The sequence below is a fragment of the Scyliorhinus torazame genome, chromosome 4 (genome assembly GCF_047496885.1).
Source record: "Scyliorhinus torazame isolate Kashiwa2021f chromosome 4, sScyTor2.1, whole genome shotgun sequence".
In the NCBI taxonomy this organism is placed as follows: Eukaryota; Metazoa; Chordata; class Chondrichthyes; order Carcharhiniformes; family Scyliorhinidae; genus Scyliorhinus; species Scyliorhinus torazame.
In genome coordinates this window covers 369,107,531-369,121,937 of record NC_092710.1, presented here as the reverse complement: position 1 = coordinate 369,121,937, position 14,407 = coordinate 369,107,531, and the positions used below count along the sequence as shown (strand labels likewise).

At 50.8% G+C, this 14,407-nt stretch overlaps 1 protein-coding gene across 1 annotated transcript in view; it reads right to left on the bottom strand.

Annotated features, from left to right (window-relative positions):
• LOC140411533 (dynein axonemal heavy chain 6-like) overlaps positions 1-8,135 on the bottom strand; it is a 218,943-nt gene extending 210,808 nt beyond the window's left edge. Inside the window, exons 1-2 of the mRNA XM_072500620.1 lie at positions 8,007-8,135; positions 1,036-1,192 (exon numbers count right to left, since the gene is read on the bottom strand). Coding sequence (XP_072356721.1) covers positions 1,036-1,192; positions 8,007-8,135 — 286 coding nt within the window. The remainder of the gene's footprint in view (positions 1-1,035; positions 1,193-8,006) is intronic.
• Between the last annotated feature and the right edge of the window lie 6,272 nt (positions 8,136-14,407).

Here is a 14,407-nt window from a genome sequence, read left to right as displayed (position 1 = left end):
TCTCTCCGCACACTCTGATACTATCCATCTCTCCACACACACTGATACTATCCATCTCTCCACACACACACTGATACTATCCATCTCTCCACACACACTGATACTATCCATCTCTCCACACACACTGATACTATCCATCTCTCCACACACATTGATACTATCCATCTCTCCACACACACACTGATACTATCCATCTCTCCACACATACTGATACTATCCATCTCTCCACACACACTGATACTATCCATCTCTCCACACACTCACAGATACTATCCATCTCTCCACACACACTGATACTATCCATCTCTCCACACACACTGATACTATCCATCTCTCCACACACACTGATACTATCCATCTCTCCACACACACACACATACTATCCATCTCTCCACACACACACTGATACTATCCATCTCTCCGTACACACACTGATACTATCCATCTCTCCACACACACTGATACTAGCCATCTCTCCACACACACTGATACTATCCATCTCTCCACACACACAGATACTATCCACCTCTCCACACACACACTGATACTATCCATCTCTCCACACACACACTGATACTATCCAACTCTCCACACACACTGATACTATCCATCTCTCCACACACTCACTGATACTATCCATCTCTCCACACACACTGATACTATCCATCTCTCCACACACACTGATACTATCCATCTCTCCACACACGCACTGATACTATCCATCTCTCCACACACACTGATACCATCCATCTCTCCACACACACTGACACTATCCATCTCTCCACACACACTGACACTATCCATCTCTCCACACACACGGATACCATCCATCTCTCCACACACACTGATACTATCCATCTCTCCACACACTCCCCGTTCCTGCCACCCTCCATCCTTCCATTGTTCATCTCGTCTCCTCTTTCCCCAAGCTTTGTTGAGCTCCTGAAACCGCTGCATTTAAACCTGGGTCGTTAAGTTGCCAACCCCTCCACCCATACTTGTTTGATGTTTTTTGGTCAGTCTGTTTCCCCTCACCAGGCGACACGAGAAATATCAGTGGCGTGTAGGCATCAGTCTCATCAAATGCGTCCTGGAGGTTGACTGCGGGACTTGGCAGAAAGTCTGGTCCAAGCTTCTCTGCAACAAACTCCCTCACTGCCGCGATTAGGCACTCTCGCCGCAGGACCTTTATCTGGGAAAGACAGCACATGTGATGATCAGTTTCTCTGAATTTCATATTTTCCACCAACACAGATTAAATTTGTTGAAGTCGTACCTCATACAAAGGAAGATGGTTGTGGCCCAAGGGAATTGGAGAATAGCTAATGTTGTGGCTTTGTTTCAGAAAGTTAGCAAGAATAATCCAGGAAATTACAGGCCGACGAGCCTTACGTCAGTGGTAGGGAAATTATTGGAGAGGATTCTTCGAGACAGGATCTACTCCCATTTGGAAGCAAGTGGACGTATTAGCGAGAGGCAGCACGGTTTTGTGAAGGGGAGGTCGTGTCTCACTAACTTGATCGAGTTTTTTGAGGAGGTGACAAGGATGACTGATGACGGAAGAGCAGAGGATGATATTTGTGGAATTGCAGACAGTGATGAGGACTGTCAGAGGATACAGCAGGATATAGATGAGTTGGAGACTTGGGCGGAGAAATTGCAAATGGAGTTTGATCCGGACAAATGTGTGGTAATACATTTCGGGTAGGCCTAATACAGTTGGGAAATATACAGTAAATGGCAAAACTCATGAATATTGATAAGCAGAGAGATCTTGGTGTACAGGTCCACAGGTCACTGAAAGGGGCAGCACAGGTGGAGAAGGTAGTCAAGAAGGCATACGGCATGCTTGCCTTCATTGGTCTGGGCATTGAGTCTAAAAATCGGCAAGTTTTGCTGCAGCTGTATAGAACTTTAGTTAGGCCACACTTGGAATATAGTGTTCAATTCTGGTCACCACACTACCGGAAGGATGTGGAGGCTTTGGAGAGTTTTGTGAGGGCCACGAAGAATCCAGCACGAGTTTTAAGGATACAAAGTAATAACATTTATTTACAATAACATATATATATATATATATATAACAGCAGCAGCAACTTCCCTTGCTGCACACTTCTTCCTGCTGGTTCCAAACTGGCCAGCTTTATTTATACTAGGAGTTTACTAATGGTTTCTCCGCCCCCCTCATTGGGGAAGCTCATACTCCCACAGGATTGTGGGATTGTCATTAGACCCCAGCCAATGGTAAGTAGGCAGGTTATAACATCCCTCCCCCTCAAAGTCCAAGGAATCCACCGAAGGCCCTGGCGAAGGAGGGCGTCGGACTCGTTTGGCCGCAGGCCGGACACCATTTGCACGCGGCGCTGGATTAGGCGGCGTGTAACGAGACGGAGACCGGCGCTTCCGTGATGAACGGCGCAACGGTTGTACATCCACGGCCCATGGACCTGAGGATTCCCCCTCTGATGCATCATGTGTCTCCATCTCGGAGTCAGAGTCTGCTGCCTCCGTCATGTCAGCGTCTCTATCTCCATTCGGTTCCGTAACGACCTGCGCAGGCTTCGAGTGAGGCACCAGTGGAAGATTGTGAGGACTACCTTCCCTTGTCTCTGGTCTCTGCGGCTGTAGAAATGAGCTCCGGGGGCAGGGAATCTTTTGAGGGGATAGTCTTCTGGACCGAATGTGGTCTACATGTTTGCGCTGGAGACGACCCTGGGCTTGCACTTGGTAAGATATAGGGCCCGTTTGGCGAAAGATTACACCAGGAACCCATTGGGCACCACCAGCAAAATTCCGAACGAACACTGGGTCACCGGGCGCAAACTGCCGAATCGGCCGATGCCGAGAAAATCCCTGTCCCTGCCGTTCTTGTGTGCAGCGTACTTTTGCGCCAATGTCCGGGAAAACCATACTAAGGCGGGTGCGAAGTCTCCGGCCCATTAGGAGTTCTGCGGGAGCTACCCCAGTCACTGCATGGGGGGCGGTCCTGTACGTAAACAAAAAGCGAGCCAGTCTCGTGTCCATTGATCCGGAAGACTGCTTCTTTAGGCCTCTTTTGAATGTCTGCACTGCGCGCTCTGCCAACCCATTTGAAGCCGGGTGGTAAGGGACAGTGCGGATATGGCGGATGCCGTTCATCTTCATGAACCTCGCAAACTCCTCACTCGTGAATGGAGTGCCGTTATCCGATACCAGCACCTCGGGGAGGCCATGCGTACTAAACGATAAACACATCTTTTCAATTGTTGCGCAGGACGTTGTCCCCTGCATCTTATGCACCTCTAGCCATTTAGACTGGGCGTCAATTAGTAGAAGGAACATGGATCCTTGAAAAGGGCCTGCGAAATCTGCATGTAAACGTGCCCAAGGCCGCCCTTGCCATTCCCAGTGATGTAGGGGCGTGGCCGGCGGAAGCTTCTGATGCTCCTGGCAAATGGAGCAGTTTTGGGCCACCTTCTCAATGTCGGTGTCGAGGCCTGGCCACCAGACATAACTCCGGGCCAACATTTTCATTTTGGTCACGCCTGGATGCCCATTGTGCAAGTCTGATAGTATCAGCTCCTGGCCTTTTTCCGGGACAATCACACGCGTCCCCCACAAGAGGATGCCGTCTTCCACGCTGAATTCTGACAGCTTGTAGGAAAATGCCCGCAACTCGCCTGGGAGCTGTCTATGCTGCCCACCATACAGGACTATGTGCCGAACCTTTGACAGGACTGGCTCCGTCTGGGTCCACTCACGGATCTGTGTTGCCGTGACAGGCAAGGTGTCCATAAAATTTAGGGTTGCAACCACCTCACCGGTCGTGGGGGTCGACATGGGGCCGGTCGATAAAGGCAATCGGCTCAGTGCGTCGACATTCGCTATCTGCGTACCTGGTTTGTGCTCCAGAGGATACTCGTATGCAGCAAGCAACAAAGCCCAGCGCTGGATCCGTGCGGAAGCAATGGGCGGTATTGGCTTATCCTCTCTGAAAAGTCCCAGCAGGGGCTTATGATCAATCACGATAGTGAAATGGCGGCCATACACGTACTGGTGGAAGCGTTTCACCGCAAAAACCACTGCCAGGCCCTCCTTCTCGATCTGCGCGTACTTCTTCTCCGCTGCAGTCAATGTGCGGGAGGCGACAGCTATCGGTCGCTCGGCCCCGTTCTCCATCTTGTGGGACAGGACAGCCCCAATACCATACGGGGATGCATCACATGTGACGAGCAAAGGCTTTCCAGGATCATAGTGGGTTAGTAACCCAGACGACGACAATTGTTGCTTTACCCGCCGGAAAGCGGTTTCTTGCGGCTGACCCCAAACCCAGGTGTGATTTTTCTTTAGCAGAAGGTGCAAAGGGGCCAGCGTAGTTGCCAGATTGGGGAGGAACTTCCCGTAATAGTTTACGAGACCGAGAAAAGAACGAAGATGCGAAGTGTCAGTCGGTGTGGGGGCATGTTGAATTGCACGCACCTTCTCTGCGACGGGGTGCAAACCTTCGCGGTCCACCCGATAACCTAGGTAGACTACTTCCTTAGCCTGAAATATGCACTTTGTGCGACGTAAACGGACTCCAGCCTCCGAAAGGCGTCAAAGGACAGCCTCCAGATTTTCCAAATGTTCCTGCTCCGACGTCCCTGTAATCAAAACATCATCTAGGTAGACAGCCACACGTGGTAAACCTCTCAAAATGCCCTCCATAACACGTTGAAAAATTGCGCAGGCAGAGGATACTCCAAAGGGCAACCGTGTATATTCATACAGGCCCCGGTGTGTATTAATCGTTACATATGGTCGGGAGGCAGGGTCCAGCTCCAACTGCAGGTAGGCGTGACTCATATCTAATTTTGTGAACGAGAGTCCGCCTGCAAGTTTCGCGTAGAGATCCTCTATGCGAGGCATTGGATATTGGCCGAGTTGGGAAACCGTATTCACTGTAAGTTTATAGTCGCCACACAAGCGAACTGTGGCATCTGGCTTCATTACAGGTACAATTGGTGCTGCCCAGTCAGCAAAACAGGCGGGCCTGATAATACCCAAACTCTCCAAACGAGTGAGCTCCCCTTCTACCTTCTCGAGCGAGGCGTAAGGCACCGGGCGTGCCCGGAAATAGCGCGGCGTGGCTCCTGGTTCGACTTGGATATGGGCTACGGCCCCTTTTATTTTCCCCAGACCAGGCTGGAATACCTCTGGGTATCGTCCTAGCACCTCAGTCAACCCTTCAGAAACTGTTTGGAGGATGTGCTGCCATTGCAACCGCAAATGGCGCAACCAGTCCCGACCCAACAGGCTGGGTCCATGGCCGCGCACCACGATAAGTGGGAAACGCCCCTCCTGGCGTCCATAAGCAACAGGGGTCATTGTAGTTCCTGCAATGTCCAGTGGTTCCCCCGTGTAGGTGGCCAACCTGGCCTGTGAGTCGGTTCATGTAAGGGTCTGTACACCCTGCTTGATGCGGTCGAATGTCCTCTGGGCGATCACGGAGACCGCTGCGCCAGTATCCAACTCCATCTCAAGCGGGTGGCCATTGACCCGTACTGTCACCTTAATGGGGGCCACACGGGGAGCTGCCACACAATGCAGCTGCAGGCAGTCGTCCTCCGTCTCCACGTCCTCAGGAGTAGTCGCCGCAGGTTCATCCACATGGAAGGTACGGCCCCTGGGCTGATCCCAGTTACGGCCCCTGGGCTGGTCCCAGTTTCGGTCGGAACGACGGCGCCTCTGGCGCCCCCAGGACCGCCGTCCGCGACGGGGTCGGCGCCTACAAGTCTGACACGGACATGGCTCCTCATCCATTGGCTCTGGAGAAGGCTCCCTTCGGGGAGGAATGTCCGACGGCCACTGGCGTCGGTCCGGGCGTTGCCTCGCCCAAGGTACCGCAGGAGTGCGGGGGGACGTTTTCGGACGGAAGGGGTTGCGCCCCAAGGCATGCACTTCCATTCCCTGTAGCTCCTGCACTCCTCGTTCTGCGCTCTCTCGGGACAATACTCTTTGAATGGCCTGTTGAAAAGTCAATATTGGCTCAGCTAACAACTTCCTCTGGGTGGCCGCATTGTTAATACCGCAAACCAAACGGTCGCGTAACATTTCTGACAAGGTCTCACCATAGTCACAGTACTCCGCAATCCTGCGTAGCCTGGATAGAAAATCGGCAAGGGATTCTCCAGGGGTCCTCTCAGCGGTATTTAACCGGTAACGCTGGACTATCGTGGACGGGGTTGGGTTAAAGTGTTGCCCCACTATATTCACAAGTTCATCAAACGTTTTGGTGTCCGGCGCAGCTGGATACGTAAGGCTCCTAATCACCCCAAACGTATGCGGGCCGCAGGCGGTGAGCAATATGACCACCTGGCGCTCATTTTCGGTGATATTGTTTGCCCGGAAATAGTAACGCATCCGTTGTGTGTACTGGTTCCAGCTTTCCAGCGCAGCATCAAATACATCCAAACGTCCGTACAGAGGCATGGTGTAATAGAAAACAACTTCCAACCTGTATCCAACAAAAATCCAGGGAGGTGGCTTCAGCAGTGTAGACAGCTATTCACTTTTACCTTCGTCGCCAGTTTTGTGAGGGCCACGAAGAATCCAGCACGAGTTTTAAGGATACAAAGTAATAACATTTATTTACTATAGCAATATATACATAACAGTAGCAGTAACTTCCCTTGCTACATACTCCTTCCTGCTGGTTCCTGAACTGGCCAGATTTATTTATACTAGGAGTTTACTAATGGTTTCTCCGCCCCCCTCATTGGGGAAGCTCATACTCCCACAGGATTGTGGGATTGTCATTAGTCCCCAGCCAATGGTAAGTAGGCAGGTTATAACAGAGAGGGTGCAGAAGAGATTTACCAGGATGTTGCCTGGTATGGAGGGCATTAGCTATGAGGAGAGGTTGGATAAACTCGGTTTGTTCTCACTGGAACGACAGAGGTTGAGGGGCGACATGATATAAGTCTACAAAATTATGAGGGGCAGAGACAGAGTGGATTGTCAGAAGCTTTTTGATTTGATTTGATTTATTGTCATATGTACCGAAGTACAGTGAAAAGTATTTTTCTGTGGCCAAGGGAATGAACACAATAGACAAAAGAATAATCAACAGAGAACATTGACAAATGGTACATCGACAAACAGTGATTGGTTACAGTGCGGAACAAGGGGCCGAACAAAGCAAATACATGAGCAAGGGCAGCATAGGGCGTCGTGAATAGTGTTCTTACAGGGAACAGATCAGTCCGAGGGGGAGTCGTTGAGGAGCCTTGTAGCTGTGGGGAAGAAGCTGTTCCTATGTCTGGATGTGAGGGTCTTCAGACTTCTGTATCTTCTGCCTGATGGAAGGGTCAGGAAGGACGTAATGCCTGGGTGGGAGGGGTCTCTGATAATGCTGCCTGCCTTCCTGATGCAGCGGGAGGTGTAGACAGAATCAATGTGAGGGTGGCGAGCTTGTGTGATGCCAGGGTGGGTTTTCCCAAGGTGGGAGAGTCAATTACTACGGGACATAGGTTTAAGATGTGAGGGGCAACGTTTAAAGGAGATGTGCAAGGGAGGCTTTTTTACACAACGGGTGGTGGGTGCTTGGACCTCGCTGTCGGAGGAGGTGGTTCTATGTCAGATATGATCGTGACATTTAAAGAGCGTGTTGATAAATACATGAACAGGATACGAATCGAGGGACATGGACCCCGGAAGTGTAGAAGGTTTTAATTTAGACGGGCAGCATGGTCGGCGCAGACTTGGAGGGCCGAAGGGTCTGTTCCTGTGCTGTCATGTGTCGCTGTTCTTTGTTCTCAGGTTTTGTGGAGAGAAGAGCAGCGTTAACCTTTCAAGTTGAGGATTACTTCTTCAGAAGTGATCAGATTTACTCGTAGCTATCATATTTATACTCCCTAATTTTGAACTTCACCAACAATTGCAAACATCTTTCTACATCTTGTCACAACTTGTATCCGCTTTGTCAATACTTCACAGGTTGCATTCGAGTCATGTTTCCTGTCTGGAGTAAGGAATATATTTCTTACCAAGATGAGGCACTGGAAAGGTGTCAATAATTCCCATGGAAAGATTGTTTGTTCTTCGATGTTCTGCTCCAAGAGACTGCTCCCAGATGGACTACGGGTGACGACTGAGCTCAAACCTACACATCGCATGGGTGGAGATTGGAAAACGCAATGAGAACAATGTACACTGTATGGCTGCAATGCCAGTCAATCTTTCAGCATCTCACTGCTCCTGTAGATCAGCAACACTCAGAGCAGATACCAGCATAAACACCAGATACCGGCACACACTCCAGATACCGGCACACACTCCAGATACCGGCACACACTCCAGATACCGGCACACACTCCAGATACCGGCACACACTCCAGATACCGGCACACACTCCAGATACCGGCACACACTCCAGATACCGGCACACACTCCAGATACCGGCACACACTCCAGATACCGGCACACACTCCAGATACCGGCACACACTCCAGATACCGGCACACACTCCAGATACCGGCACACACTCCAGATACCGGCACACACTCCAGATACCGGCACACACTCCAGATACCGGCACACACTCCAGATACCGGCACACACTCCAGATACCGGCACACACTCCAGATACCGGCACACACTCCAGATACCGGCACACACTCCAGATACCGGCACACACTCCAGATACCGGCACACACTCCAGATACCGGCACACACTCCAGATACCGGCACACACTCCAGATACCGGCACACACTCCAGATACCGGCACACACTCCAGATACCGGCACACACTCCAGATACCGGCACACACTCCAGATACCGGCACACACTCCAGATACCGGCACACACTCCAGATACCGGCACACACTCCAGATACCGGCACACACTCCAGATACCGGCACACACTCCAGATACCGGCACACACTCCAGATACCGGCACACACTCCAGATACCGGCACACACTCCAGATACCGGCACACACTCCAGATACCGGCACACACTCCAGATACCGGCACACACTCCAGATACCGGCACACACTCCAGATACCGGCACACACTCCAGATACCGGCACACACTCCAGATACCGGCACACACTCCAGATACCGGCACACACTCCAGATACCGGCACACACTCCAGATACCGGCACACACTCCAGATACCGGCACACACTCCAGATACCGGCACACACTCCAGATACCGGCACACACTCCAGATACCGGCACACACTCCAGATACCGGCACACACTCCAGATACCGGCACACACTCCAGATACCGGCACACACTCCAGATACCGGCACACACTCCAGAGACCGGCACACACTCCAGAGACCGGCACAATCTCCAGAGACCGGCACAATCTCCAGAGACCGGCACAATCTCCAGAGACCGGCACAATCTCCAGAGACCGGCACAATCTCCAGAGACCGGCACACACTCCAGATATCGGCACACACTCCAGATATCGGCACACACTCCAGATACCGGCACTCACTCCAGATACCGGCACTCACTCCAGATACCGGCACTCACTCCAGATACCGGCACAAGCTCCAGATACCGGCACAAGCTCCAGATACCAGCACAAGCTCCAGATACCAGCACAAGCTCCAGATACCAGCACAAGCTCCAGATACCAGCACAAGCTCCAGATAGCAGCACAAGCTCCAGATAGCAGCACACACTCCAGATAGCAGCACACACTCCAGATAGCAGCACACACTCCAGATAGCAGCACACACTCCAGATAGCAGCACACACTCCAGATAGCAGCACACACTCCAGATAGCAGCACACACTCCAGATAGCAGCACACACTCCAGATAGCAGCACACACTCCAGATAGCAGCACACACTCCAGATAGCAGCACACACTCCAGATAGCAGCACACACTCCAGATAGCAGCACACACTCCAGATAGCAGCACACACTCCAGATAGCAGCACACACTCCAGATAGCAGCACACACTCCAGATAGCAGCACACACTCCAGATAGCAGCACACACTCCAGATAGCAGCACACACTCCAGATAGCAGCACACACTCCAGATAGCAGCACACACTCCAGATAGCAGCACACACTCCAGATAGCAGCACACACTCCAGATAGCAGCACACACTCCAGATAGCAGCACACACTCCAGATAGCAGCACACACTCCAGATAGCAGCACACACTCCAGATAGCAGCACACACTCCAGATAGCAGCACACACTCCAGATAGCAGCACACACTCCAGATAGCAGCACACACTCCAGATAGCAGCACACACTCCAGATAGCAGCACACACTCCAGATAGCAGCACACACTCCAGATAGCAGCACACACTCCAGATAGCAGCACACACTCCAGATAGCAGCACACACTCCAGATAGCAGCACACACTCCAGATAGCAGCACACACTCCAGATAGCAGCACACACTCCAGATAGCAGCACACACTCCAGATAGCAGCACACACTCCAGATAGCAGCACACACTCCAGATAGCAGCACACACTCCAGATAGCAGCACACACTCCAGATAGCAGCACACACTCCAGATAGCAGCACACACTCCAGATAGCAGCACACACTCCAGATAGCAGCACACACTCCAGATAGCAGCACACACTCCAGATAGCAGCACACACTCCAGATAGCAGCACACACTCCAGATAGCAGCACACACTCCAGATAGCAGCACACACTCCAGATAGCAGCACACACTCCAGATAGCAGCACACACTCCAGATAGCAGCACACACTCCAGATAGCAGCACACACTCCAGATAGCAGCACACACTCCAGATAGCAGCACACACTCCAGATAGCAGCACACACTCCAGATAGCAGCACACACTCCAGATAGCAGCACACACTCCAGATAGCAGCACACACTCCAGATAGCAGCACACACTCCAGATAGCAGCACACACTCCAGATAGCAGCACACACTCCAGATAGCAGCACACACTCCAGATAGCAGCACACACTCCAGATAGCAGCACACACTCCAGATACCAGCACACACTCCAGATACCAGCACACACTCCAGATACCAGCACACACTCCAGATACCAGCACACACTCCAGATACCAGCACACACTCCAGATACCAGCACACACTCCAGATACCAGCACACACTCCAGATACCAGCACACACTCCAGATACCAGCACACACTCGATACCAGCACACACTCCAGATACCAGCTCAAACTCCAGATACCAGCACATTCCCCAGATACCAGCTCAAACTCCAGATACCAGCACAATCTCCAGATACCAGCACAATCTCCAGGTACCAGCACAAACTCCAGGTACCAGCACAAACTCCAGGTACCAGCACAAACTCCAGATACCAGCACAAACTCCAGATACCAGCACAAACTCCAGATACCAGCACAAACTCCAGATACCAGCACAAACTCCAGATACCAGCACAAACTCCAGATACCAGCACAAACTCCAGATACCAGCACAAACTCCAGATGCCAGCACAAACTCCAGATACCAGCTCAAATTCCAGATACCAGCTCAAACTCCAGATACCAGCATAAACTCCAGATACCAGCATAAACTCCAGATACCAGCACAATCCCCAGATACCAGCACAATTCCCAGATACCAGCACAATCCCCAGATACCAGCACAATCTCCAGATACCAGCGCAATCTCCAGATACCAGCGCAATCTCCAGATACCAGCACAGCTCCAGGTACCAGCACAAACTCCAGATACCAGCACAATCTCCAGATTGTGAGGCCTGTTAAGGGGCACAAAGGTACACATTGTATTCTTCTCTTTGAAGTTTTAGTGTGAGTCATCCTAAAGTCTGTATAAAAGACAGACAGAAAGCGCACATTAGTAAGCATTGTGCAGGTCAAGGAGACACAGCCCGAGTGCGTGAGACACAGACAGAGTGAGAATTTGGTAATTTGGTGCAGTGAGGTAACCAGGAAAGCCGTTCGGAGGAGGAGGAGCAGTCTCTGTGAGTATAAAAACCTAACGGTAACTTCCTGTTTTCCAGTTTTTTTCCCAAAAGTGACGTCAGAGGGAAGCTGTGATCTGATTGGTTGATAGCAAATCTGCCCCAAATTTTTTTTAAAACACAGCTAAACTCGTAAACTTAAATTAAACTAATTAATTAATTAGAGATGGCTGGTCAGGTGATGTGCTTGGGCTGCTTGATGTGGGAGCTGGCAGATCCCATTGCGAGCTGCAGCGACCACATCTGCAGTAAGTGTTGGCTGCTTGAAGAGCTCCGGCTCAGAGTTGATGAGCTGGAGTCTGAGCTTCAAACACTGAGGCACATCCGGGAGGGGGAGACTTACCTGGACACTGTTTCAGGAGGCAGTCACACCTGTCAGAGTAAGTAGTTTAAATCCTGCCAGTGGCCAGGGACAGCAGGGTGTGACTGCAAGTCAGGCAGGTAAAGGGAACCAGCAGTCAGGAACTCAGGAGCCTCAGCCCTTGACCCTGTCCAACAGGTACGAGGCACTTGCTCCCTGTGTGGATGGCGAAGAGGGCTGCAGGAAGGATGAGTCAGCTGACCAAGGCACCATGGTTCAGCAGGCCATTCAAGGGGAGGGAGTAAATAGGCAAGTTGTAGTTGTAGGGGATTCTATTATCAGGGGGATAGATAGTATCCTTTGTGAGCAGGATAAAGAGTCCCGCATGGTATGTTGCCTGCCCGATGCTAGGGTGCGGGACATCTCTGACCGGCTTGAAAGGATACTGGAGAGGGAGGGGGAGGATCCAGTTGTTGTGGTCCATGTCGGTACCAACAACATAGGCAAGTCTAGAAAAGAGGACCTGTTTAGAGATTATAAAGAGCTAGGATTCAAATTAAAAAACAGGTCCTCAAGGGTCATAATCTCCGGATTACTGCCCGAGTCACGTGCAAATTGGCATAGGGAGGCAAGAATAAGGGATGTTAACACGTGGCTGAAGAGTGGTGTGGGAATGAGGGGTTCCTTTTCATGGGACACTAGCATCAGTTTTGGGACAGGGGGGACCTATACCATTGGGATGGTCTCCACCTGAACCGAGCTGGGACCAGTGTTCTGGCGAAAAGAGTAAATAGGGTGGTCAATAGTACTTTAAACTAAAGATTGGGGGGGAAGGGAAAGTCAGGGAACCAAGAGGTGAAGTAATCAGTGGGAAGCGTAGCTGCTTAGGAATACAAAAAAGCACGAAAAGACAGAACTCAGGAGAGGTTACGATAGTCCCCATCCCACAAAATATGACACAGTGTATGGAAAGGCTCAGTAAACCAAGGTCCACCACACTAAGAAAACAAAAAGGGACAGTCAATAGAGAATTAAAGGTGCTATATTTAAATGCGCGCAGTGTACGGAACAAGGCAGATGAGCTTGTGGCCCAGATTGTGACTGGCAGGTATGATGTGGTAGGCATCAGAGAGACATGGTTGCAGGGGGTTCAAGACTGGCATTTAAACATCCAGGGATTCACAACCTATCGAAAAGACAGAGATGGGGGCAGAGGGGGCGGGTTTGCCTTGTTAATTAGGAATGAAATTAAATCAATAGCACTAAATGACATAGGGTCAGATGATGTGGAGTCTGTGTGGGTAGAGTTGAGGAACCACAAAGGCAAAAAAAACATAATGGGAGTTATGTACAGGCCTCCTAACAGTGGTCAGGACCAGGGGCACAAAATGCACCACAAAATAGAAAGTGCACGTCAGAAAGTGCTGGGAGAGGTGAGTGCACAAAAGGTGTGGCAGGAGTGCCTTTAGTCACGGAGTGCTGATTGGAACAGAGTGCATCTGAGTTTAGGTGAGTGACTGAGTGCTGATTGGAACAGAGTGCATCTGAGTTTAGGTGAGTGACTGAGTGCTGATTGGAACAGAGTGCATCTGAGTTTAGGTGAGTGACTGAGTGCTGATTGGAACAGAGTGCATCTGAGTTTAGGTGAGTGACTGAGTTCGGGTGAGTGACTGAGTTTAGGTGAGTGACTGAATTCGGGTGAGTGGCGAGAGAGGGCTGTGTTTTTGTTGCTGTTCGGGTTTATGCTTGAGGTTATATAAAAAAATTTTTTTTTTTTTTTTTTTAAATTTAAATTAATTAACTAGTTGAATATGGCTGGACAGGTGATGTGTTGTTGCTGTATGATGATGGAACTGGCGGATCCCATTGAGACCGTCAGTGACCACATCTGCAGCAAGTGTTGGCTGCTCGAGGAACTTCGGCTCAGAATTGATGAGCTGGAGACCGAGCTGCACACACTGCGGCACATCAGGGAGGGGGAACATTACCTGGATGCTTTGTTTTAGGAGGCAGTCACACCCGGTAGAATAAGTACTGTTAATTCGGACAGTGGTCAGGGACAGAGTGGTGTGACAGCAAGGGAGGCAGGTTGGGGGATCCTGAGTTCAGGAGTTGAGGAGCCTCAGCCCTTGACCTTGTCCAACAGGTATGAGG